At 42.7% G+C, this 26,409-nt stretch overlaps 1 protein-coding gene across 3 annotated transcripts in view; it reads right to left on the minus strand.

Moving 5' to 3' along the window:
* The window catches only part of brip1 (BRCA1 interacting helicase 1), a 43,078-nt gene extending 21,822 nt beyond the window's left edge, over positions 1–21,256 (minus strand). The window contains exons 1-14 of one of the 3 annotated variants that reach the window (XM_080889789.1): positions 21,172–21,256; positions 20,752–20,850; positions 19,869–19,980; positions 17,497–17,691; positions 15,470–15,612; positions 15,182–15,319; positions 8,485–8,757; positions 7,123–7,344; positions 6,487–6,686; positions 6,272–6,404; positions 5,972–6,126; positions 5,692–5,866; positions 5,390–5,530; positions 4,885–5,046 (exon numbers count right to left, since the gene is read on the minus strand). In XM_080889789.1, coding sequence (XP_080745915.1) covers positions 4,885–5,046; positions 5,390–5,530; positions 5,692–5,866; positions 5,972–6,126; positions 6,272–6,404; positions 6,487–6,686; positions 7,123–7,344; positions 8,485–8,757; positions 15,182–15,319; positions 15,470–15,612; positions 17,497–17,691; positions 19,869–19,980; positions 20,752–20,844 — 2,142 coding nt within the window. In that variant the 5' untranslated portion in view covers positions 20,845–20,850; positions 21,172–21,256. Of the gene's footprint in view, positions 1–4,884; positions 5,047–5,389; positions 5,531–5,691; positions 5,867–5,971; positions 6,127–6,271; positions 6,405–6,486; positions 6,687–7,122; positions 7,345–8,484; positions 8,758–15,181; positions 15,320–15,469; positions 15,613–17,496; positions 17,692–19,868; positions 19,981–20,751; positions 20,860–20,943; positions 21,047–21,171 lie in introns of those variants that run through there. The other 2 variants (XM_080889790.1, XM_080889788.1) reach the window with 2 other exon arrangements.
* Between the last annotated feature and the right edge of the window lie 5,153 nt (positions 21,257–26,409).

Raw genomic sequence — 26,409 nt, forward strand, 5'->3', positions numbered from 1 at the left:
GGCACCAAAATTATTAGTTTATTTTATATGTAGGAAAAACCGTGACAGTGTGGAAGTAAAATGACATAACGCTGTGTGCATATACACATTAGATGTGTTAGAGACTCCCATCTTCGGTTTTGGAGTTAAACTGTTGGTTTGACAAAACAAGCAATTGGAAAATTCCATCTTGAGACTCGGAAAACTGTGACGGTCGTGCTCATTATCCAAAATGCAAAGCAGCACTGCCCTATATTTGTTTTTACATGATCTGCATATGTATACTTTATTTCATTTCATTTATTTCAGTCGCGGTGACACGAACAAATCTTTGCTACAGTAGATTAGGCAACAAAGAGATGACTCGCGCACCATTTAATATGTGCTTTTTAACTCTGAAAATATGAGCCTTCCCGAAAAGAAGCCCCAGCTTAGTCAGACAGCCGTAACGCTGAAGTTTCCACTGTAAAAACTCAAATAAAACATCTCGGCTCTAAAACAGCCAGGAGGGATATGCTACACTGACCCACGCTCCCTAAAACAGACAGCAGCAGCCCCACACGTGGAGCTGTGATTGGTGCTGCTGAGGACAGTGGTGTTGCTGGGTGTTTGCTCTGTAGTCCGCTTTGACTTTGATTTGACACAAACTCGGCAGAGCCAAGGCGCCGGCGCTGGGTGCGTCTTCGCGCAGACAGGGAGGCGACATCACCTAATGGCCCTTATCTCAGTCTCCTTTAAAAGCATCTTTTATTCCCCACCATCTTTTCACCTCAGCAAAGCTCTGCTTTTTTCTTTTAATAAACCATCAGTCTCCCACGGAGCATCGGTCTCTTCCCTTGGCGGCTGAGACCAGACGGCAAAGCCTGCTGTGGTTTTAATGGGCATTAACTGGGGGACAGTTGAAGCCTAAGTGTTAAAAAACCCACAGCGTCTAAGGGAAACTGTGATTATGGGCTTACATGTTTCTTTATAAAACTAATGCTAATGTCCGCTATAATTCCAAGTCATTTTTTTCTAGTAAAACACTTAAAACTGCACCAATGCAACCTGTGTACTGTTGACTCGTATGTGTTTATGTGTGTGAATGTGAGGGCAGCAGCGTCTCGAGGGACACTTCTTTGGCACACTCGCCTCACTGCTCTCTCCGTCTATCGCAGAAGCAGCTTTGCACGAGGGGTTGATAGGCATCACCTAGACACACTGAACAGGGATGTCTGAAGATGACCTTTCTGTTGACTATGCGCACATAAAACGTGCACATCGCAGGCCAGACGGGACTCAGCGGCACCAACGAGGCCTCCGCGGACTCCAATTAATACCCCAGCCCTTCATATCCCCTCATCTCCTCATCTTTAAGAGCTGACTGCAGATTAAATATTTATGCATCAGCACAGAGAGAGAGATAGAAGACTCCTACACGGCTATCAATAATAAAAAAACATCCCACAGCTCATAGTCGCTGCTCGGTTGGCATCAGAGGCTGACAAAAAGGAAGGTAAAATGAGAAAACAACAAGGCTCAGAGTCTTAGCTTTCCCTTACAGTTTGCAAGCTGGTGTCATCGGCTCTTTAAGAGTGCAACTGGATAGCGAGCCAACAAGGACTGCAGAGAAATCAAATCAGCGATCACTGCGTGGGACATGCTGAAATTTAAGTCCAACATGGACCGCGCACACGTGCCAAAGGCAAAAGACAGAAATCCCAAAGGCAAAGCACAGCTGTGAAAGTCCTCTGTTTGACTCATCCCAGCAAAACAAGACATCAGTGACGGCTGGCTTTCACGACAGTGCGCCTTTCCATTTCAAACAGGAAGTGAGTGGAGAAGATAACAGCACGAGTGGTGGCCCACAGATGAGTGGGACACTGGCTGAATAAGTAAGATTTAGGTTATAAAAGATAAAGCTGATGATGTATTCATCAAAATGATTGCGTGCGATTTGAGGCAAGCAAAAAGTTAACATAACGCGGTTTCTTTTTCTCTTTGCAGGTTGCACGCTAAAAAGCACAACATGCATCGTATCATTGCTCCAAATGTGTCTGACGTGACTGACAGTCAAGGATTTAAACATTTTCCTGCTGCGTGGACGAGCCTGCATGCTGACTCTGTGCTCACACAGAGACAACCATACAAGGATATCCGGTCTCAGTGACAAACAATATACAGAACCAAGAACAGAAAATATCTCTTTGGCTTTAACCTTTAACACACAGGGATTGTGCACATGTTGTGCTGCATATTCACTTCTGACCTTTTAGCCATATGTAACATGAACATGTACCACTGGAACGCTACATATGACTGAAAATAAGAAAAAAGCTCCACCTTGAGTGGTTCAGAGTGCCAAAAGATCAAATTGTTGGATGGTTGGACTTTATTCGAAAATAAATATTTCAGGTTACTTAAAAACATTTAGAGTGACTTTTATAGGGTTTCCTGCAGTTACATGTAACACTTTGGACAAGCACCCACGATGTCGTACGAAATCCACTCGGCTCTCTGTAAGCTAATGTGACAACTGAGCTACGGTGGACATGAATGATTCACAGCCAAAAATGAATGACAAACGTAGGGGGGACAAAGCCTCTATGAGCGCGCTCTCAGAAGCAGCATCATTAACTGAAAGAGAACACACTTCTGTGAGGATGACGCCATTTTTCCTTACAAGCTCCTCCATTGATCAGTGGAGATCTGTTGTAACATGCGATACGGCAGCATCTTCACAGTGGGAGTGGAAGGAATGCCGTCCCTTAAAGAGGTACTTTGTCTGTCACATGTTCTTATACATGCCAAAGCATTGCATGTTACCTAAATCTATGGTCTCTAGCGCCTCCCAGTGTTAAGCTACAGCACTACGACTCATTTTCAGTGTGAATTTAACATCATGCAGAGGATGCCTCCACACAAAACAGATCGTTTGCTTGTAATTGAAAGTAAAAAGACAACAACAGTTTTATTTTCATTTATACTGCATTTGTTTGTGTTTTTAGGGGACTATTCCTTTGAGCTTAATAAATAATGTTTAATAGTAAGAAGAAATAAAAATGCCTACATTAAGTCATTTCTAGAATCTATTCTATTATGCACAGGAGCCAGAAGCACGACTGCAGATTATAGTCGAGTCGAGTCCTGAAGCACCAACAAAAAATGCTAACTGGTTACTTTTACACACTAAGCTGTCTACACATTGGTAAATAGGCTGTTTCTCTCACAAATAAAAACAGCTTTATATTGTAAGGTTACAATCCTACAATAATTCAAAGAGAACCCCAACAATCGGATGCTTCCTATGAGCAAGCACTTGGCGACAGTGGGAAGGAAAAACTCCCTTTTGCATCATGGGAGTCCCCCAGCAGCCTATTGCAGCATAGTGAGGATTCAGGGTCACCTGATCCATCCCTAACTATATGCTTTAGCAAAAAGGAAAGTTTTAAATATAATCTTAAAAGGTGGGGGCTGGTTCTGCACAAGAGGGGTGTGGAAGCTGAAGGCTCCGCCTCCCATTCTACTTTTAAATACAGTGGAACCCCGGGCTTACGAAGACCCCATTTAGTTACGAAGGCACTTAACGGCAATATTTCTGCCCCTGGTACGGCAAAATGCCCACGTAAGGTAAAGCCATACCTCCCGGCTAACGTCTTTGAGCGTGTTATTCACCTTTTTCTTACTTGCAGATTAGACTACTGCAATTCATTGTATTATGGTCTAGATCAGGCCACCATCCATCGTCTTCAGATGGTTCAAAATGCAGCTGCTCGCCTGCTAACTGGTACCAAACGGAGAGAGCATATAACCCCAGTTTTAGCTTCTTTACACTGGCTTCCTGTCTCCTACAGGATCCAATTTAAACTTCTACTTTTTGTTTTTAAGTCACTTAATGCCCGAGCCCCTCCTTACCTGTCTGAGCTCCTCTCTGCCTATGCTAGCTCAAAACTAATGCTGTCCATCCCACGGACTAACCTCAAATCCCGTGGTGACAGATCCTTTTCTGTGGCAGGTCCCAGACTTTGGAATAGTCTCCCCTTAAATATTAGATCTGCACAAACACTTGAGCAATTTAAATCTTTACTAAAGACACATTTCTATGCCCTGGCTTTTAACACACTATGACCCAGGCATTCTGGTCTTATTTGAATTAGTTTAGTTATTGTTTTAATTCTTTTACTGTCCTATTATTGTTTTTTTACTGTTATTATTGTATTACATTGTTGCTTTTTAATACCATTTTTATATTGTTAAGCACTTTGTGGAGCATCGGCTGTTTGAAATCTGCTATATAAATAAATTTGACCTTAACGAAATAGATAAAATAGAAAATGTCAAAAAATTAAATAAAATTCCATAATGTTATGTACATGTACACATACGTATGCTTTCTTCAACTCCGCCACCTCTTCCTCCACCAAGAACTTCGTCTTCAGCCAGCATTGCATAACTCAAAAGGCGATGGAAAAAGGTGCTTCTACTTACGAAAATTTTAACTTACGAAAGACCCTCTGGAACGAATTAATTTCGTAAGTCGTTGTTCCACTGTACTCTAGGAACCACGAGTAAACCTGCAGCGTGAGAGCGGAGTGCTCTGTTGGGGTGATACGGTTTTAAGATGTCTTTAAGCTGGAGCCTGATTATTCAAGACTGTGTATGTGCAGAGAAAGACTTTCTGGATTTAACAGGGAGCCAGTGAAGAGAGTAAAAGGAATTACTAGTAACTAATAAAACTACTAACCAGATAATCGACCCCTGTGGGAGTTTACAATTATTTTAATTATTAAAATATTAAGTTCATAAACTATTTTATGAAAAAAATTGTGAAGGCATTGTAAAGAAGCGTTACAAATGTACAAACGCTAAAAGGTGATATTTACTAACTGCATGTTTGGGAGGAGAAGGTTTAAACGGCACATTTACCTTGTAGGAAGGCAAAAAGCAGAGCACACCCTTGGCCATGACCTGGCAGACGTGGAGCAGCAGGCCACCCACTTCATCCTGGAAGGCATACGTCTCTGCGTTCTGAAAGGTGGCACAGAGCTTCCTGCCTTGAGGTCCTGTGCCAACAGTGCCCACCCAAACCTGCAGAGATCAGACATATTTCTTATCAGAGACACAAACGTGACGCACTGTTCCACTCTCATGTGTGCTGCTTGATTAGTCTGCTAAGTTATCAAAGGTCAGCTTGTCAGCATTCCCTGTAATCGTATTAAGAAGATCCACAATAAATCAACTGTGCTCCAATTTGTTAGGTTACGCTGACATCTGCTGGACAAAAGTGGAACAGCGGAAGTGGAGAAAAGACATGTAAAGTCTTGTTTAGTCGTAGCATGCTATCATTAAATTAGAGCTGAGGTCAGAAAGCCTTGTGGAGCCTCTCACTACATATTTTTTCATAATGAGGTTTATGGGTAAACCCACTCACCTGAGACTTATTGATCACATGGTTGGCCTCCAGCTGGATGGAGAATTTCACACCAAGTTCAGAGGAAAAGGAGTCCATGGGTGACAGGGTTCCAGAGGTCAACACAATGCTGTGCACAGACCCACTCAGGTCAGAAAAAGCCTTGGAGGTTCAAACACAGAGAGAGATCATGTATGCACGGCCAAAACACCTGATGTGATGGACAAACTGCTAATCCTTCTTTCATTAAAGTTACGGCTTTTTCCTGTGTGTAGCCTCAGTAATCAGTTATCAATCTAAGTCAGCCAAGTCGACCGTCTCACCACAGCAGGGTTAAGGCACCAGAAGCTCAGCGTCAGGACTTCAGCCTTGACCCGGACAGTCTGGCGTCTATTACGTGGCCGAACTATAAAGCCCTGGGCGTCGGGGACATCGGGGGGAGCCTGGTTTGTCCAAGCATAGCTCTTCTGCAGAGCAACACGATAGTCGTCAGCAAATCTACAAACACACACAGAACAAGCGATTAAACCGTTAAACCAGAACAAGAAGGATTCATCTATGGCAGCGGCATCACTTAGCTCACATCCAGAGCGTGTGTCTGACCTGCAGCTGTCTCTGAAGAGGAAGTCGAGCACCATGAAGAGGTTTTTGAGCACAGTTGCAGTAGGTGGGCTGATGGTTGGAATCTGCACCACGTCTTCTCTCCCATTAACGACTCCAACACGCTCCTCCTTCTCCAAGACTGCTGCCAGGTTTTGCTGTCACACAGAAAACGCAAGAACGGAACAGTGTTGTCCACACGACAGCCTGGCAATGTTAGCGTCGCCATGATTACAGGATGTTCTATGTTAGAATGAATGAACCGTTTGGTGCTGCCCATTCTGGTCGATATGCTGTGCGTACCTTCAGAATGTTGAAGGTGTCTGCAGTGATGCCCAAAGTGTGAAAGATGCCCACTATATCCTTCCCACTCCAGACTTTACCGGCAGTCTCATAGCCGCGCTCAGACATCAGGCTTTGGCTCTCCTGGATCCAGCTGGAGTGACAATCAAAAGACATCCTGAGTGCGCGTGCTCGCTCGCATTAGGATGCGCAGAGAGACAAATGCAGTCACTGACTTGATCAGACTGTAGCAGAAGCCCCTGAGCAGCTCGTGTTTGGAACGTCGGATGTTGTTGTTGACCATGCTGTCCAGCTCGTCTCTGGACATCAGCAGACTCTTGTAGTCCAGTGTGTAGCTGGCGCTCTCCCTCGCACAGTCCTCAATGTTGTGGGCCTCATCCAGTACCAATATCTGGCCTTCCAGGTCAATCTCCATCTGGTGGAGATGGAAAGTAAGACAGAATCAGTGGCCTGCGATCTGGTTTGTTGGTGAGAGAAATTTACTCAAATCTATTTGTACAGTTTGAAATGTACACATTCAAAGTGGTTCACAGGCAAATATCAGGGAAAACGGAACATGGCGATCAGATATAGTAACAGTAGAAACTACAACAATGGTGTCATAGCTCTTTAATGTGGATTCATTAACATGCTGTAAAATTAAGTTGACTTTTGCCTCGTTTCCGTGGTTTTACATACGGAGTTTGCAACGCCACCACAGCCTGTAAAGCTTTTAAATGAAGGGGACAGGTTTCACCATCTTACGTCTACAAATCTGAGTTTGGACGTGGTCATACTGATGAAGTTACTTGAACAAATATTTTTGCTGACAGTCCAGAGCTGCTCCTCCCGCTCTTCCAAACTCTACTCACGCTTTCTCTGATCATTGGGTCCAGCAGGTAGTTATACGGACAGAAGATGATCCAGGCGCTCTGCATGAGCTCACGGGCAGCAAAGTAGGAGCACGAGCGAAGCCGTTTGCCCAGAGTCACCAGCTCCTCAATGTCCCAGGCTGCCCGCAACCCATGGACATGTTGTAGAGTGTTCTGGTCCCGCATCCTCTGCACACCGTGGTAGTAGCGGCAGGACCTTCCCTGCAACGCATGCACAGTGTTACAACAAGGTGTAACATCTCCTATATGTTACCAATTCAAAGGTTCATTTCTAAAACTGGGACTGTAAGATTTCGTAAAACATTGAAAAAACAGTCTTGATTTTTCTGAAACTCAAAGTTTGAAGCTTTTCTATTGAAATTCATCGTCCGAGCCACAGCCCCTGGCAACGTACTGGGATCACTGGCTTTCTTGTTTCCAACATGTGACACAAAACTGTAAAAACTAGTAAAAAATAAATAAAAATCTGATTTGAACTTGATTCTAATGCTTTTACTTTTTCACAGCTACTCCACATGGTTACAATATCTAACATTTGTTGCATTTCTGTGTTGCTGTTCAGTCTCAAGTTTCCACTCTGTCCAGAGGTGACATACAGAACTTCAGAGGCTGCCTCTGATCAGGTGTTGCAGCAGCTTAAATGTCCTCACTCATACAGTGAATGTAAGCGGCGTGTAAAGAAGCGCCATCTCATGTACCAGCCCTCAGTTACTCTGTCAGCGAAGCTTTCGACGTCCCACCCTGTCCTTGGTGAATTTGCAAAGGTAACCTCTGACACAATAATAAAATAATCTCTGGATGAAACGGCGCGGTGCTACGCTCGACACTCTGCTGACACTGAGGCCTGTCTGCTGAAGGTGAGTTGGAGGATTAATGACCTCTCGAGCAGTCGGAGGGCGTTATGACTAACGATGGCATTAGCTGAACCATGAATCTCTGAGCGTGTGCAACATGGTAACCAGAGCCGACCCTGAGGTGATGAAGACACATTGTATGATTGACACACAGTAAGGGGTTAAGGCTGGGACAGTCATTTCATATGGGAAGCAAACACCTGCAACGACACTGTGATTGACTCCTTACAGCAGGCGCCTAAACTCTGCCCAGTTTAGGAGACTACAAGCGTCTCATGCCTCTAAAAAGCATTTTCCTCAGTGGCTCTGACAGAGTGTTAAAGTGTGTTCTTGCTGCTCCTCTGGGTCGATACTGATGGCAATTACAAACAGGCATGGGCAGTGAGCTGCTAGCTTGTTGGAGCAACGAGTGAATCTGCCTAACACATGTTGCAGGACAGATTCACTGCGAGAGTCTGCGTGTGTGTGTGTCAGTGTTCATCCTCACATCCTTGGCCTCCAGCAGATCCTTGCAGCGTTCATTGCGGTTTGCGTGAGGCACCACGTCTGGGTTGACACAGGTGTGGTCTCTGCTGGATAAGATGGTCATAGGCACGCCGCAGTAAAGGGTGCGCTTCAGCTCATGGGTGATCTGAGTTATCTGTTTATGTGTGCGAGTGCCAAAGAAGATCTTTGGAATCTTTCTTCTGCCATCTTTCTCTTTATCCTTCACGCCATCCTCGGTTGAAGCGCACGGGCACTGCGAGCAGGGTTCAGGAGCCTAGTGGGAGAAAATCATATAAATACTAATACTTGGCACTTTTGTTTAACAGCATGAACCAGATGTTGCTTCAGGAACTGAAAAACATGCCAATGCCAACTGTTGCTTTATGATAAATATCACTGGTCCACAGCAGAAATCAAAGGCCACTAGTATCGCAGTCTTAAATCTCATTTTCTTGCCTTAATTCTGGATTTTCTGGAATAAATAAGACACATTTTCTTCTCCATCACTGCTTGCTTTGGCCTAATATTATGTATGTGAACATTTTCAATGAATTATGAGGAATATCACAACCACCTCGACACCGTTTTGCTCCTTTGATAAACACACAGGCAAGCATAAAGAATTTGCATCCATACACAAGGTGTCCCGTCACTTTTCACCAGGTGACCTTCTCTCTCTCTGAAAGATGATAGGTCACCATTGTGGTGGCTGAAAAAAATCTAATTGGCTGTCCGGCGGCGCGGTGGATCCTTTTTTCCTCCGGGTCACAGGTGAAGTGCAGCCGGCATGGCTTATGAAACTGATCCTCTTTATGTGTTCGGCCGGTTTTTGTTCTGTTTTAAGTCATCTGATCTTTGATCACTCGCACATATAATGTAAAACCATTGGCTTCTCCAGCCAGGAGAGTACAAATCATTATCAGTGTTATCAGCCTTTAATATTAATCTAGTCTCTCGGAGAATAAAGTTAAATGTATCCCAGCGAACTGATGAAAAGCTGATTTACAAAAACATTTATATATTCACTTAAATTCATTTATTTCTACCAGACTTTTTTCTTTAATAACATTTTGTAGTAGAAACATTTTCTGTGCTACATTTATTTTGAAACACCCCAGCTGAACACGCAGGTTATGGAGATTATTAACATTATATTTTATTTATGTAGCAAAAGTTCAAAAGAAGCAGCATCTCTTATTATAATTATGGGAGAGCCATTAGGTATTCATGTGTCATCTACACGGCTCTCCACCATCATCCACCCTGAAACCATCAAACACATCTTTGTTCACTTCAGCAACATCAGAGGTGTTTCTGCTGGTCTTTCAAACGTCTTATAGAGGATATGCAAAGTCTAAATTATATAAATTCATTAGTGCTAAAATGCTGAATGGTCTCATGCTCTGATCACCTGATCTGATTTGCAGCAGACGTCACAGTTGCTTAATATATATAAAATGCTACGATCTAGAAATCTAGCTCATTTCCATCTCCGTGGTCATTTCCTGGGCCCTACTAGAGTAGCTTTGCATTTTTTTTCCAGCATCATAATAAACCCTATTTATCTTATACTAAGCCTGGGTGCTCCTTCCATTCACCCTTAGTCTTTTAAACTTGTCTTCTTTTTTGCTGTAGTTCACAAACAAGGTTAGAACAGCAGCGTGCAGGGCAGTCTGAAGCTTTTCTCAAACATGCTGTGTTTGATGTGAGCAGCCACTATTCTAATAATACACATAGTACATGAGAAAAAACAAAGAGAAGCAGAGCCTGCAGTCCAGGGGAAGAGTATTTTATCCCTTCAATTCAGAATTAACAGAGGATGAAAAGCTCCGCGTTCACTGATTTCACACTGTGTTAATGAAGAAAGCTGTTTAAGGGCAGCAGAGATCTTTACTGACATGACAGCCTTTAAATTGTTAACCAGCTAACAGTATAAGACCAAAAGGTCATCGCTGATACAGACACCTTATCCACTACATGATATCATACTTTCCGTTAGCACAAAATAAATGAGGGCTAACGTGTTTAAGTCAGAGTTCTGTGCAAATTATATGAAGGATCCACGTAAGAATGACTGGTATGTGATGTCATGCGTTGCAGCTTATCACGAGGATGAGGAGGTAGCACTTCTGACGACAGACGAGCGGCTCCAGTTACCCGGTGGCTCAGATTTTCCTAACGTGTTTGCCCATCAAATATTACAATGTGTGTTGGAGTGCAGGCCAAAGAAAGCCCTGAGAGAGCCGCCTCTCAGAGTTAAGAGGGATAACGAGCCCTGAGCCCATGTGAAAAATAAACAGAGGTGCTGCGGGGCCCCAACACCAGTTCGAGTTACCTTTCTCTGCTGAAACAGTTACGCTCCACAGTCTGGGCCCCGGGCCCGATCACCTTACCTGCTGCTGCCACGTTAAATAGAGCCATCCAAATATCCTGCCCCAAGATGGCCAATAATTACTTATTCATTGGCAGGTGGGGGGAGGAGGGGTGGGCTGGAGCAGTGCAGAAGGGCTGGCTGATGAATAGAGGCCCTTGTGAAAAGCTGCAGCAGGAAACAGCTGACACAAGAGTATCCTTTTACGCGGCTGCCTCCTGAGATGCCAGGACAACAAGGCTTCGAGCCTGGCCCCACAGCCCAGAGCAGACACCCCCTAGAAAGGAATGCAGATAACTGGCAAAAAGGCCAAGAGGGGCACAACCCTGCTCAGCAACAACAGCATAGTCCTGAACATGGTTCTCTTCTGAACCTGGAGCAGCTCCGTTGGTGTTACTCTGAGTGTGCAGCTACCTGCGGGAATACCCTCATGCTCATCAATGCTCTTACTAACATTGCATTTACAGGTCCACTGCATGGCACAGAGGTACTTTCAGCTGCTTTGCTACACTAAGCCTGCAGGGCACACCTACTCTGCCAGGTGTAAGCGCACGCAGCAGCGAGAGCTCTGGAACTGACAGAACAGAGGTCAGCAGAGTTACCGAACACCTCCGAATATTCACAGGTAGGCTACTGTTGCTCTGCTCCCTGCCAACACCTGAGAGATGGAAATCTCACACTCCGGGGGGCCAGTCGGAGGGCACACAGGGGCTGCAGGCAGTTGATCACTGAGGTATCACTGGCGCCTCTCGCTGGACGCCAATTTGCTCCTCATTCCACAGCTTTCGAGAGGCCTGGAATTCATTCCAGTAAGGGTGGTCTTCAATAGCAAATAACTCTGAAGACATGACACCCAACACCCCCGCCTCCCGATATGGCCACAGCGTGCAGGTAGGGGCCCTGGCAAATACCTGCCCTCCAAAGCACCTGTTTATCCCTCGGGCGCAGTAACCAGCAGGTGAACCCCATTCAATATTTATCCCCGTGGCTTTCACAGATCAGCAGCCCAGGCGAGGCAAACCCTCTTAATTAAAACTGGAGCTTGCTTCAAAGGGCCCCATTCAGGCCGTCAGTCAGCGCTCACAGGACAAAAGAGCCCGGGTCACGTAGCTGCAGGGAAACCAGAGAAGAACGCACTTCTTCGTCTTCACTTTCCCTCCTCCTCTTTTTCCACCTCCCACCATCTGATCCCAGCCACACACCTGCGGCAGGTTACGATGAAGTTGTGAGAGTGTAACCACCTCTGCAAGCTGTGCTGCAGCATCCTAAAGCCAAGCACGCCTCAATCATTAGGAGCAACTTGGTAGTCTGTCCAGAGAGAACCTCCAGATATCCACTATTGATCACTTTTGTTTTTGCCCGTCCCGTTCACAATTATTGTCTGAAGGCCAAGAAAAATGCCCAACGGATTTGTTTTCCCAAGTGGATCATTATGGCTTTGCCAGACTGGTCCACCTGATTCATCTTTATTATTTATTTATTTTTTACTTTGAAGTTATTACAATCTGAACAGTTATGACCGAGGGATGGGAAAGATGTAGACAAAAGAAGGGCAAGAAGAGGAGAGGGAAAGAAAAACAGAGGGGAAGAGGGACAGAGAGAAAAGACGGGAAAAATCCACTGCTGCAAAAAAGAAGAAGAAAACAAACAAAAAAAGAGAAGAAGACGGTAGGAGAACCGCAGCAATAAGCAAGATGAGCATAAGTATAGAGGCAGCAGCCAGGCAATATAGTGTGTCTGTGAACACCTGTGCGCTTGTGCTCCAAAGGTTTCTACATGTAACGATCTAACAGGCATGGAGGAGATCTACTGATCACTAACGGTGCCGTGAGACCTTTGAGAACATGCTGTGACTGGTTCTGCTTCACACAGGACAGCGAGTAAAACTTCTCATTTGCAGGAGACGTCAGAACTGCTGACTCATAAGAAATGCTCTGCATGGAGAAACTTGTTCTATCTTATTCTTCAAAAAATTCAACACATTTTGAATATTCTCAGTAGAAGCAGCTAAAAGAAGCAGTCAGCTTATTAATCAAAGTAAATGAATCAGCTACTATTTTAATAATCGTCTCAAAACTGTTTGGTTTTTTTGCATCTTTTGCAACACAGTAGCTTGTTACATTTTTTACTAATATGACTTCACATACAGTAAAACTCCCCAAAATATATACCAACAAATATGACACAGGAGTGATGGTGTTGCTAGTTGTTCAACTTCTGTTTGAACAGGTTGTTTCCCTTTCCAGCAGTTTGAACTGAACGTTGGCCGTCTGACATGACAGCACTGATTTCCCTCATATTGTAAAACTGCAGACTTTTACAGACTCAACAACATGAAGGTAAACCAACAATGACGGCCTGTAATATTAATTATTCAGTCTGTTTATCCTTAATAGACCAAAGAAATAATACTACATGATGCTAAATACTACTGTTTCCTAGAGGGGTGTCACCATAACAATCACTAGGATCACGTCAACAACCCACCTATGATAACGCTGTAAATTCTAATTTTGTGAAGTCATTCGATTCAGACTCGGCGCCACGCACTTTCATTTTCATGTTAACAGAAAAGATAAATACAACCAGATTTCTGATGAATTTGACTCGTGACTTTTTGCCATTACTTTGTTGTTTTGTAATGTTTCAGTAGTATTGTATAGATATTACAAGTGTTTGGCCCATTTTAGTCTCTGTTATAAAACGTTACATAAAAGGATCAGCGTAGTCTTGTATGTGCATGGATTCCTTACTCAGCTTTTCTGATAACTGCACTGCTGCAACACTGTTCAGACAAGTTCAACAGGTTATTTGTGATACTATCTATATATTACATTCCATAATACTGACAGATTTTCTTTCATTAATTAATTATGTTAGAGTCATTTTGTAGGGCTGACTGCTGATTACTAACTTTGTGTCTTTGAAAACATTAGACATTTATTATGTTCAAATTCCTTTTTTTTGTGACACAAAAAGTTGATGGCACTCATATCCTTCCTCATGATTTCAATTCTTTTAAAGCCATTTGAAATAAAAACACATTTTATGGTGAAAGACATGAAAACAGCAGTGAAAAGTACAGCGCACACGCTGTTACATTTTCAGTTAGGCCGAAACAAGTTCGAGCCTCTGACCACAGTCTCTATCAATCTGGTGGAGTATACCGCCACCCAGTGGTGATGCTGATTATCTGAAAACCTCTAATATGATCGAAGCGAGAAAATCCACCATAAGAGGGTCAGCCCGTGGCACCGTGTAGCAAACCTTTAAAGCACAACTAACACCAGTGTAACGATGTCTCAGTGAGCCAGCACACAGGCTGGATCTGTCTCACACACAGCATTTTCACAAAGCCTCTGCAACAGAACATCTCAACTATCAGGCTCTGGTACGGTTGTCACGATACGGGAATTTCAAACAGAAGAAAACCACGGGGAAGATCGTGACCCCATCCTGGAACAACAAAAGCTGAAGAAGTCATATCCTGACTTGTTAACCTGTTAATTTTCAACAGATTTTCTAAACTCAAACAACTAATATTGGATTTAACAAAATAGGTATTTGAGATCAAGCTTGGGGGGTTTATTGATTTACAAATTGTTTAAATCATTTCATTACACATGGTGAAGTTAATTACTGTTTAAGTTACTGTAGAATTCAAAAGAAGAGCATTCATGACATTTGGATGAAGACCGGTATTATAAATAAAGAAGCTATAATAAGCAGAGCGCTCACTGACAGACTGCAGCGATCACAGGCTGCATTGTAAAAATGACCTCACAGGTGGCTACAACAAAACAGGAAACACACTTTAATAAATGAATGTAAAAGCAGAAAAATTAGAGTTTGTCATGCTGTCTACATCCACCAGTCCCACTGCTGCGCCTCAGTCCTCAGCTCTGCTTTTGCTCTGATTGGTTCTCCACACTCTGAACTCTGATCAGCTTCACTTCCCCTGCTGCTCTGCACAGCCAGCAACCCTCTGCTTCTCCACGTGTCCGTGATCCGCTCTGTCACAGCTCAATATTCCATCTGCCAGTCGTGCAGTTTGCAATAATTATTAATCTTTTACCTGACTAGCGGCTATGTTAATAATAACAGATGGCTAATGTGGCTATCGGGTAATTGCTAATAGTTAAACAGCTAACGTTAACCCGTGTGCTGGTCAGGTTACCATTGATGATAACTGTTTAATATTTTAATGTGGTTGAAATGGGAGCTGATCTCTGAAATTCCTCCTAAAGTGGTGTTCAGTGTTATGAACTTTAACTACTTCAGCTATTAGTGAGGAGAGGACCTGTGAGCCTGTCTGGATCGTACTCACGCAGGAAGTAGAGGAACAACCGGGAGCTTGGTGTTTCGTCTCGGCATTCCAACTCTGAGGTCCCGCTGGCTGGTTTTCCAGCTCCGGCTCATCGTCTGTGAACACGACTCCCTTCTCCAGTCGCTGCCTTTTACGGCTCTGAGAAGCAAACACAGGAAACTTTACTGATCTGTGCATTTCTTATTCTAATGAAACCAGCACAGAAGCTGCTAATGCTGCATACGATCACTGTTTAAATGTAACGCAGAGTAAATCTGGTGTTAGTGAACAACAGGCATCGGTGCCTACCGTGTTCTCTGCAGTGCGGATGCGTTTCCTGTCTTGCTGGAAGTCATCATCTTTCACACAGTCGGAGCTGAGAGATGCCTGGAACTTCTCTGACAGTCGAGAGGCTAGAGACTGTTTTCTTCCTTCTTCTTCTGGGAGAAGCACTAAAACACAGAAACAACACATGCAAATGGATGTTTTATATACAGTTAGTAAGATAATCTTCTACACTGGTTTAATGAAATGCTTTAAGTGTCACAAGCCTCTGTGATGAGTCCTTTAACAACTGTGCCGTTGTTGGGAGGCACCTGTTGCTCCAAAACACTGGTGTTGGTTTTTAAGAGCTTAAATAATTTAACTAAATTAAATTGATGTAATTCGGACGCCAATCTCCTGGTTAAAAATGTGTGAATTTCCTTTAAGTCCACCAAAAGGATTCTAAAGAACGTATTACTTTATAACCGAGCTAATGAGGATACACAGGGTCGACTGACTATATAACAAAAACATTGTAACTGTGAGTCGTTGTCATTCTAATGCCAAAGTGAAAGTTATGCCGAGGTTAGCTGGTCGTTGTTGTAGTTTTTCTCTGTATGTTCTGCTGCTGCATTTCCAGATGACTTCATATAAAAACTAAAGTTAAGACACAAATCTGGACTAATGGTCCCAGGGGGGGTTTTGAGTATCGATTTTCCGATTAAAATCGATTCTAGCTTGAAATGTGATATCAATTCATTAAAATCCTGAATCGATTTTTAAATATACATTTATTTAGCCTGAAACGCCAGAATCTCAGGTTAAACCTCACAAGCTTTCGACAGACACCAAACAGCTAAAGTGAGAGCAGGCACAGGGATTCTGCACAAAGACAAACGCAAAGCGCGGACCCGCCAACGCATCATGAGGTGTCGGCTTTCCCGACGGCGTGTCCGACCGTGGACGTGCCGTCGGGGCTGAAAGCCGACAGCTCACAGATTCTGATGCGTCTGATTGCGTTTACGTCTTTTTTTGCGTTAGATTCTGAGTGGCAGGTTTTGTCTCTCCAACCATCCCCCTGACTTTTCCTGTTTTGCTTCCACCACGGTGAAAATCGCACTTCCTGCAGAGCTCTCTGTCTCTCTGTGTACTTCGAGAACAGTTTCCCATCTAAAAATCTCTGTTTTCTGCATTATTCGCTTGCTTGTTACGCACCAGTCTACCGTTATGTACAGCGCTGTCGGCCAGTTTTTCTTTTTTTAATTTAACTGACTTCCAACAAGAAAGTCGTAATAAAATAACTTTGCACTTCTGTGTTTTATCCTCAGTTACTTTGACACAAAGGCATCTGCTGTGATGCTCACACCTCTGATGACGTCTCACAAGTGTCAGCTGTCTTTTTATAGATATAAAAATATAGAGATGTGCTGATAAATGCTCAGAATTATAATATTTCTGACTGTCTGAGGCAAAATTTTCCCGATTCAAATCAAATCAAATCGTGGATCGAACCGAATCGATCCTAGAAATCAGTGGCGACACCCAGCCCTAAATGGCAGTAAGTGAAAGGGTGATTTAATTAAGGACATGTTCAAATATCAGTCATCCTTGGAACTGTTGTGATTGATTGGATAGTCCGTGCAAGGAGAGACATACCCATTCTCCCTCCTATTTAATTATTCTGCCCACAGAAATAACATTACTAATGCCAGAATTTCAGATTTGCTCGTCTGAATTTCTACTCGGATGCCCCTTAAAGACGGACTTTAAGTCAGAGCAGCCCAACCAGCCCCAATTTAACAATCAAAGATAGTGGCAGTGGACATAAACACCAGTAAAACTGTGAACCGTATCTGTGCTGACACAAATAAGCCATACACAGAGCACTGACCAGGTTCTGCAACGTTTTTAAGGACAAAAACCAAACGCTGCACTGTGTAACATAAAACTGCAGGTGATCAACAGCTAACTACGAGTTAATCGAGTGACTAGTGGCTGCAGGTACCATTGTAACAACAGGAGTACAGGTTCAGGTACTGTATGTTTCACAACTAAAACCCAGGTCTACTTACTGGGTTCTTGTGCTGAAGTCGACGGCTGAGCCGTGTCTTTAGAGGGTGACACAGTGAGGTCCACAACAGCATGTTTGTCTGCTGCTGTTGCCTTGTTCCTGCTGGATTTGCTGTGACACCCACACTTGCAAGACGTGGGGGAGTCGGACTTGTGGCTCTTGTCTGGACCGGTGCTTCCTCCTTCCTGCAGTTTGGCTATAATCCGATAGTGAAACAGAGAACTGTCAGTAACATTGACCCTGAGTGGCTATTAGTTTTTTGTGTATAAGAAAAAATGAAATTATACTTACAAGAAAACAGTAAGAACAAAAGAAATGAGTCAGTGGTTAAATTAAAGTCTTAATTTACCCATTTTGCTCAATATTTTTATCACATGAATCATAATTTAAAATAATCCGTACTGATCTTAATCCATTGTTTGAAATAAGTCATTTTAGCTCCCTCATCATTACCTTTAATCTAATATTGTTTTAATAGGCTGCCAATCATAAACAAGAGGTACAGTGGGGCAAAAAAGTATTTAGTCAGCCACCGATTGTGCAAGTTCCCCCACCTAAAATGATGACAGAGGTCAGTAATTTGCACCAGAGGTACACTTCAACTGTGAGAGACAGAATGTGGAAAAAAAAAATCCATGAATCCACATGGTAGGATTTGTAAAGAATTTATTCGTAAATCAGGGTGGAAAATAAGTATTTGGTCAATAACAAAAGTACAACTCAATACTTTGTAACATAACCTTTGTTGGCAATAACAGAGGTCAAACGTTTACTATAGGTCTTTACCAGGTTTGCACACACAGTAGCTGGTATTTTGGCCCATTCCTCCATGCAGATCTTCTCGAGAGCAGTGATGTTTTGGGGCTGTCGCCGAGCAACACGGACTTTCAACTCCCGCCACAGATTTTCTATGGGGTTGAGGTCTGGAGACTGGCTAGGCCACTCCAGGACTTTCAAATGCTTCTTATGGAGCCACTCCTTTGTTGCCCGGGCGGTGTGTTTTGGATCATTGTCATGTTGGAAGACCCAGCCTCGTTTCATCTTCAAAGTTCTCACTGATGGAAGGAGGTTTTGGCTCAAAATCTCACGATACATGGCCCCATTCATTCTGTCCTTAACACGGATCAGTCGTCCTGTGCCCTTGGCAGAAAAACAGCCCCATAGCATGATGTTTCCACCCCCATGCTTCACAGTAGGTATGGTGTTCTTGGGATGCAACTCAGTATTCTTCTTCCTCCAAACACGACGAGTTGAGTTTATACCAAAAAGTTCTACTTTGGTTTCATCTGACCACATGACATTCTCCCAATCCTCTGCTGTATCATCCATGTGCTCTCTGGCAAACTTCAGACGGGCCTGGACATGCACTGGCTTCAGCAGCGGAACACGTCTGGCACTGCGGGATTTGATTCCCTGCCGTTGTAGTGTGTTACTGATGGTGACCTTTGTTACTTTGGTCCCAGCTCTCTGCAGGTCATTCACCAGGTCCCCCCGTGTGGTTCTGGGATCTTTGCTCACCGTTCTCATGATCATTTTGACCCCACGGGATGAGATCTTGCGTGGAGCCCCAGATCGAGGGAGATTATCAGTGGTCTTGTATGTCTTCCATTTTCTGATGATTGCTCCCACAGTTGATTTTTTCACACCAAGCTGCTTGCCTATTGTAGATTCACTCTTCCCAGTCTGGTGCAGGTCTGCAATACTTTTCCTGGTGTCCTTCGAAAGCTCTTTGGTCTCGGCCATGGCGGAGTTTGGAGTCTGACTGTTTGAGGCTGTGGACAGGTGTCTTTTATACAGATGATGAGTTCAAACAGGTGCCATTCATACAGGTAACGAGTGGGGGACAGAAAAGCTTCTTACAGAAGACGTTACAGGTCTGTGAGAGCCAGAGATTTTCCTTGTTTGAGGTGACCAAATACTTATTTTCCACCCTGATTTACGAATAAATTCTTTACAAATCCTACCATGTGGATTCATGGATTTTTTTTTCACATTCTGTCTCTCATAGTTGAAGTGTTCCTCTGGTGCAAATTACTGACCTCTGTCATCATTTTAGGTGGGGGAACTTGCACAATCGGTGGCTGACTAAATACTTTTTTGCCCCACTGTATAAACACCAAATCGGTGGGGCTTCTATACTCACAGCCAGAGCTATGAGCGGCTCTGGCACCATAAAGAGCAGAAAAACTTTAAGACCTGGTTTTAGACTCACAGGGAGTCTTCGTCCATACGCTAAGCTAAACAGTTTTATGAGTATCCACTGGAGCAGTTTAAATGTGACAGAAAAAGCAGATTTCATTGTATAGATAAAGTGCAAGTATATCATCCAACTTGAATTTTACATGTACATGCACTCAGTCATACCAGGCTTACCAAACTGTGCATGCTGCCAACCCAGGGCTGAACAAAGCAACGCCAAGCTCTTTCCACTTCCAGTTGGAGACTCTAGTAAACAGTACTGCCCTGTGTTCAAACCTCGTACAATCTACAAAACAACAGAGAAGAGCTAAGTTAAAACATACAACGCTGAAGTGAAAAACAATGAAATGTCCACTACAGCCACGGTTTATGCTCCACATTATGTTCAGGGTGGTTTTTTTGTTTTAACCAGTTATCACGTTCCCTGCGAGCTAATGTGAATGTGAGATTAGGATCTTGGAGGACTGTACAGGAGTATGTCTAGGATGGGTGAAAACCTCCCTTCGCCTATCTCAAGGGAAACATGTTATTAAGCTTGCAGGTGTAGCAGTCTGTTTGCTTTGTGCAAAGGGTACATGTGACTGTGCAACCATACCAAACTTTATGAAGAACTTAGGGAGAAGACCCAAACTTACATTTTCAAAATGCAAATACATGCATAAGTCAGACAAAGGAACAGCGAGGTTTGCAGGATCGTAGTAGAAACTATGCTATGATTGCATGTTGTGTATTTAGCTTATAATAAAGTGGTTTTCCTGTAAAAATTGTTTTGATATCCAAACTTAAAAAAAAAAAATCAAGAAAAAAAAACACATTACTAAATAATAATGTATAATGAACGGTACTAGTAGTGAGTCAGATCACAGCAGACTGTTGTTTTTTTTGGTAAAATATTTTAATAATGTAGTGAAGCAGTGCATCAGGAGGTGAGCGTCATTTAATCAGCATTAAGTGTGGTTTTGAGTTTTTTCATGACCAGAGACATTGAAAGAAAGACACGTGTAGCCTGGCACAGCCTCTGTCACTGCACAAGCAAGCACAGATGGATGCGACTCACTAAATTCATCATAGCCAGCTGGGACGGGTAAGCCTTGCAGGGGAAGTGGATCTTCACCCCTCCAATGGTGTACTCCACTGGTGATGAAGTCATGCTCGCCTGTCCCGACAAAAGTTCAGAGTAACACGAGTTAGGTGTGTAAGGTACAGTAACATACAACTAACGCACTACGAAGTAGCCTGCAGTAGTTACACTATTTCTTCTGTCTGAAGACGTCACCCAGATAGGTAAAGCTGGAGAAAGTGATGCGTTAGCTTGAACGTTTTTGCTCGAATACCAAGCAAGAGCTAATACTACGAGCTGCACCATTACTGTACTACTAGAGTATCCCATGGTTACACTGGTCACGCCTGTCACTAAAGACATATATTTGTAAACAAAACAGCAAAATATACAGCTGTTTACATCTTCTTTACTTACTGTGATTCTTCCCGCTCTCACAAATCACGCTAAGGATCCGGACAGGAAGTCGGCTACATTGCACATTAAAACTTCACGCGAAAGCTTTCAAAATAAAACTGGTATTGGAAAAGATCACGAAACATGTTGTACGTTAAAGGCCCATTTGCTCTATATTCTTTTGACATGTTAACTTATACAATTCTCAGAAGTTAGGCAACGTTAAAAATACGTGTGCAATAGTGTGTACAATAATGTAAATTCATCCCGCTATTTTACGCTTTTATTATGAATAGTTAGCGCTGACCAGTGACTGCAACTTATGTGGCTACAAAACGCCGGAAATTACGTCAGTAAACATTAGCGCCGTTGACTGGAGAGTCACGTTGTTATTCCCGGAAGTTTAGCGGGCAATTGGAAAAAGTGAAAGGAGGCCGACGGTGCTGCATTTCAGTAGTGATCAATAAATGCATTGATCTGCAATAACTTGTATACCAGAGTGGAGTACATGTAGTTAAATCTATGTATATCTAACTATTATATAATATTCAATAATCAGTGATAGCTTCTTGACATATTTAAGCTTTCATTACCACATTTCTTTTACCATACTTATTTTATTTATTATTTTTTTAAACATTGCATGCTAACCAGCAGCAGTCACAACTTAATATTTATTGTTGTCATTTTGATTGAATAGAATAAAGTTGGCTAATATTTCACTCGATAATGTTTCCATGTTTTTAAGAGTTTTTTTTCTTACAAAGTAGCATCAGGGCCCCATTAATAAATATAGGTATAAATTAGGGGTGCAACGATATTCGTATCGATATTGAACCGTTCGATACAGTGCTTTCGGTTCGGTACGCATATGTATCGAACAATACAACATTTGTAATTTATTTTATCAACTTTCCTTCTGACGATGCTGTCTGTGTTGAGCGCTCAGTGAATCTGCGTTCAACTACTCCGCCTAGGCTGCACTGTTGAGCGCAGATCCACTGAGCGTTCAACACAGACAGCATCGTCAGAAGGAAGAGCGCAGGGCAAGCTAGCTAGACAGAAGTTAAGCTCTCCTTGCAACATCGCAAATTGACCCTCCCCCACCCTCATTCAGATCTGGCATTTGGAATTATTTTGGTTTTCATGTGATGTATGACCCTAAAGGTAAGCGTGTCATGGACTAAAGTAAAACAGTATGTTGGATGTGCCACGCAATGCTCAATTACATGGGTGGGAACTAGTGTGTTAGCACAGTTAGCTCGTTAACGTGTTGGCCGTCTAGCCCCACGCAGGGGTAGCTCATTAACGGAGATTTGCCGTGTTGTGGCGTTAACGTCATTTCAACGAGATTAACGCTGACAGCACTAGTGGGAACACAACGAATATGACTGCACATTTACGCCGACATCATCCTAGTGCAAAGACAAGTGGAAGCAGACAAAAACAACAAGCATGCATGCTACAAACTTTACCCGAGTCATTTAGACAGCCGTTAGCACAGGATTCTCCTTATGGGGACCTGATATGTTTAATATTGTGGCGAGCTCAGACAAGGAGGAGACGGAGGTATCGTTTGGTCTTGCTTCCCGTGAGCTAGCCAGGGAGCACAGCCGTTTATTGACATCTGCAGAAGAACACTGCCGCTAGCTAACTGCTCAGCGCAGTAACGCACAGCAACAACAACACACAGGGCGCCCTCTGACCCTGGAAGGACACACCGTTGCAGCGAGAGGGCGTCACCCGTCACTATGGCAACATAAACAAAACATAACTGTACAAACAGAACCCCGAACAGCCCTGACCCGCTACAATATGCTGCTGAGAATATAGCCCAGAAGAAGCGGATAGTATTGCTTTTATTTTGGAAAGAGACATTTCTCTGTAATAAACTCTCTTTTCCAAAGATGAGTGATTCCTCAATCAGATACAGGGCTCGCAAAATCGCTAGCCCGACGTCCCGGGGCTAGCGATTTTTCCAGTCGGGCTACCAAAATCTATCTCTGCCCTGCCCGTCGGGCTATTGTAGGAAGGAAAAATATATGTCAATGCTTTTGCATTCTTTCGGAAATGTAGCTGGGTAATTATGTCATTGGCATCGGTGAGCCACTGTCAATATGTGACATATTGTAATTGCGTTTGAATTTACGCTTGTTTTTTGCTTTCACTTTGCAATCGCGCAAACTGTGTATAGAGAGCGACAGCACTGATCTGTGAGTGATGATAATTTGTGCACCAATTCCTCTGACATCGTCTTATTAATCGTTAGCTTACTATGCAAACATGACAAGTGAAATCTCCCGCAGCTTAAACATGTGAGAGGTTGATCGCGCAGAGAATCGCTGAGCTTATGTGAGTGCGTGTGTAAAAGCAGCAGGATATATATTTTAGTTCTGCTGAGCCAAATAAGACAGGTCAGGGTGAAGAAGTGACAGCCAAAGAAAAGCTTACCACAAAACGGAGAAGTTATGACAAATCAGACTATAAGGCAAAAAGAAAGTGCAGCTTTATGGTTTCATGGACAAAAGAATTTCTGTGGCTGCAATATGACGAGCTAAATAACCAGGGGTGCACATAAGTGGTCCGCAGGTGCGCATTCGCTGTCAAAAAACCCCAAAAAAACCGCGCACAAGATATGAAGTTGCAACGCGTGTTTGCGTACATAAGATTTTCTGGAGGAGGACAGACATTTGTTTAAAACTCTTAAAGATGTCGAAGAAGCTCCTTTAAGCAATTACTTTGGTCTTCCTCTACCTCCAAAGAAATGTCAGGAGTCCGAACCACAAAAGAAGCATGTATTCTCGGAAAAGTGGTTGCAGGAGGTGAGCTGGCTTCAAACAAATGATGAACGCACAGAGATGTGGTGTGGAATGTGCCGTGAAAATCCCACTCTAGCGGACAACAACAGTGCTTTTTATATGGACGCAAACGCGCGTTGCAACTTCTTATCTGGTGCGCGTCTTTTATTTTGACAGCGAATGCGCACATGCGGACCACTTATGTGCACCCGTGTAAATAACATAATGTTCTGCCGGGTGTGTTGTTGGTTTTCTCTCGATTTCTGAGTCGACAAGCGCCTTTGTTACTGGGACCAGTCATTTTAAGAAAGGCCCCCATTAGAACCCATGAGAAATGCAAGAAATGCATTATTGCTCAGTCTGCAATATCTTTCCCAGAACAAACACCAATTGCAAATAACATACTAAAAATAAACCTGAAAAATCTGTTTAGAACAGCTACTATGTTGCAAAGAGTGAACTACCACTGGCACAATTTAGCAGTCTTTGCAAACTTCAAAAAGCAAATGGCCTAGATCTTGGTTCCACTTGCCTCTTACCCGTGACTTCAGCGGAAATGTCAGATTCAGGCTCTGACACAGACTGATTCATGTCCTACACAGTTCTTACAAGTTCATAGAAATTTCTGTTCAATTAGAACCAAGTATTTGAGTTGATGATTGTAATTTTTATACAATGTTGTAATTTGTGTTTCAACAATTTTTTGATTAATGTTTTGTTTCCTTTACAATATTATACATTAATGTATAATATTGTAAAGGAAACAAAACATCAATCAAAAAATTGCTCTCTTTTTTATTCGGGCTACTTACATTTATTTTGGGCTACCAAAAACTGAAGAGTCCCTGCCCGAAGGGCTACCAGGGATTTTGAAATTTTGCGAGCCCTGAGATATATTTATTTTTTTAATTACTTTTGTTTCAGCAACATTAAATTTAAAAACTGTACTTTTGAGTTAAAATATATATTTATAATTTTAATAAATGACAAATTAAAAAGGCATGAACATTTTTTTTGTATCGAAAAAATATCGAACCGTGACACCAAAGTATCGAACCGAACCGTGAATTTTGTGTATCGTTGCACCCCTAGTATAAATGATCAAATTTCAATACTAAGGTTGAAATACTATTTTGAGATATAAGCTGAAAAATATTTTCAGAGTAAAGTCCAAATAATAGTTTCAGAATAAAATTCAAATGTGGAAATTAAAGCCTTCTACAAAATGCCTTGTGTAGATGAGATGGTGAAATTGTACTTCATAATCGGTTTTAGTCAAAGGAAATGATTTCTCTTTTAGCTCATTAACACAGTGTGGTGATAAATATAATGACATTGAAGAGGTGGTGCAGAAAGTTGGAACTGTTCAGAAGGAAAAACCACAAAACCCTGGAAGAGTTGGAGAGATTTGTACAAAATGAAATGGCTGACAATGGGCAGATGCAAGGACACTGATGGTAACACCCTTGTACAAAAAAGAGGATGTGTGTTGAACCACAAACTCATCTACACAAGGCATTTTATAGAAGGTATAGGAGCCGTGAAGGTTGTTTGCCTTGAAGCAACAACTCAAAATAGTATTTCGAGTTTAACCTTTTTTCTGAATGTGATGATATGGTTTTGATGTGTGTTTGGGAGTTTTATCTTGTTGGAACACCTAATTGTATCCAAGTTTCAACTGTCTTATTTGAGGGGAAGTTAAAGTATTTTTCTTCATTATTCTGTCCATGGTGTGCAATGTACCACTGGCAGCAAGATAGCCCCAGAGCATGACACCACCACTACTATGCTTGACAGTTGGTACAGTTGCTGTACAGTTGTTAAAACCTAGCATATCTCTTATCGTGCAAATGTCCGCTTCCCACATGCACGATTGATTTTGGAACAAGACAACATCTCGTGATCAGCAATGTCCTAGTCCATAGCCATGTAAAACTCGCTTCACTGTGGATAGCAATGCTGGTTTTCCAGTAGTTTCCAGTTCTTGACATGTTTGAGCGTTCGTGGTTCCTGGGTTGCTTCTGCACATCCTAACCAGTTTCCTGTCATCTGAGCGTGACAGACTGGGTCTACTTGTCAACATTGACAAACTGGTGACACATCCAGTTTTACTGAGGTACAACTGAACTAATGATGTTGGGCTCTGAAATAAACACTTCTCTGTCTTCTCTTTTACCTTTACTTTGTTGGTCAAAGTGCTGTCAAACAAATCCTTTTTATGATGGGAAAAAGAAACTACCAGTTATAGTCAGTCATGATCACTAAGAAGTTAGCAGGCTTTGGCCTTGTCACGTTGAAAACATTTTACAACCCGCAGCACTATTTATCAAACGACAAACTGAGTCTATGTATATATTCTAGTCAACAGATGAGGACAGAGTTCTTAGCCTGACTATGAACATATTAAATCTTTGTTATTTCCCTTGTTGTCCGTTAAACAGAGCAAAGAATTTTTACCACA

The sequence above is a fragment of the Rhamphochromis sp. 'chilingali' genome (genome assembly GCF_963969265.1).
Source record: "Rhamphochromis sp. 'chilingali' genome assembly, chromosome: 8".
Lineage (NCBI taxonomy): Eukaryota > Metazoa > Chordata > Actinopteri > Cichliformes > Cichlidae > Rhamphochromis > Rhamphochromis sp. 'chilingali'.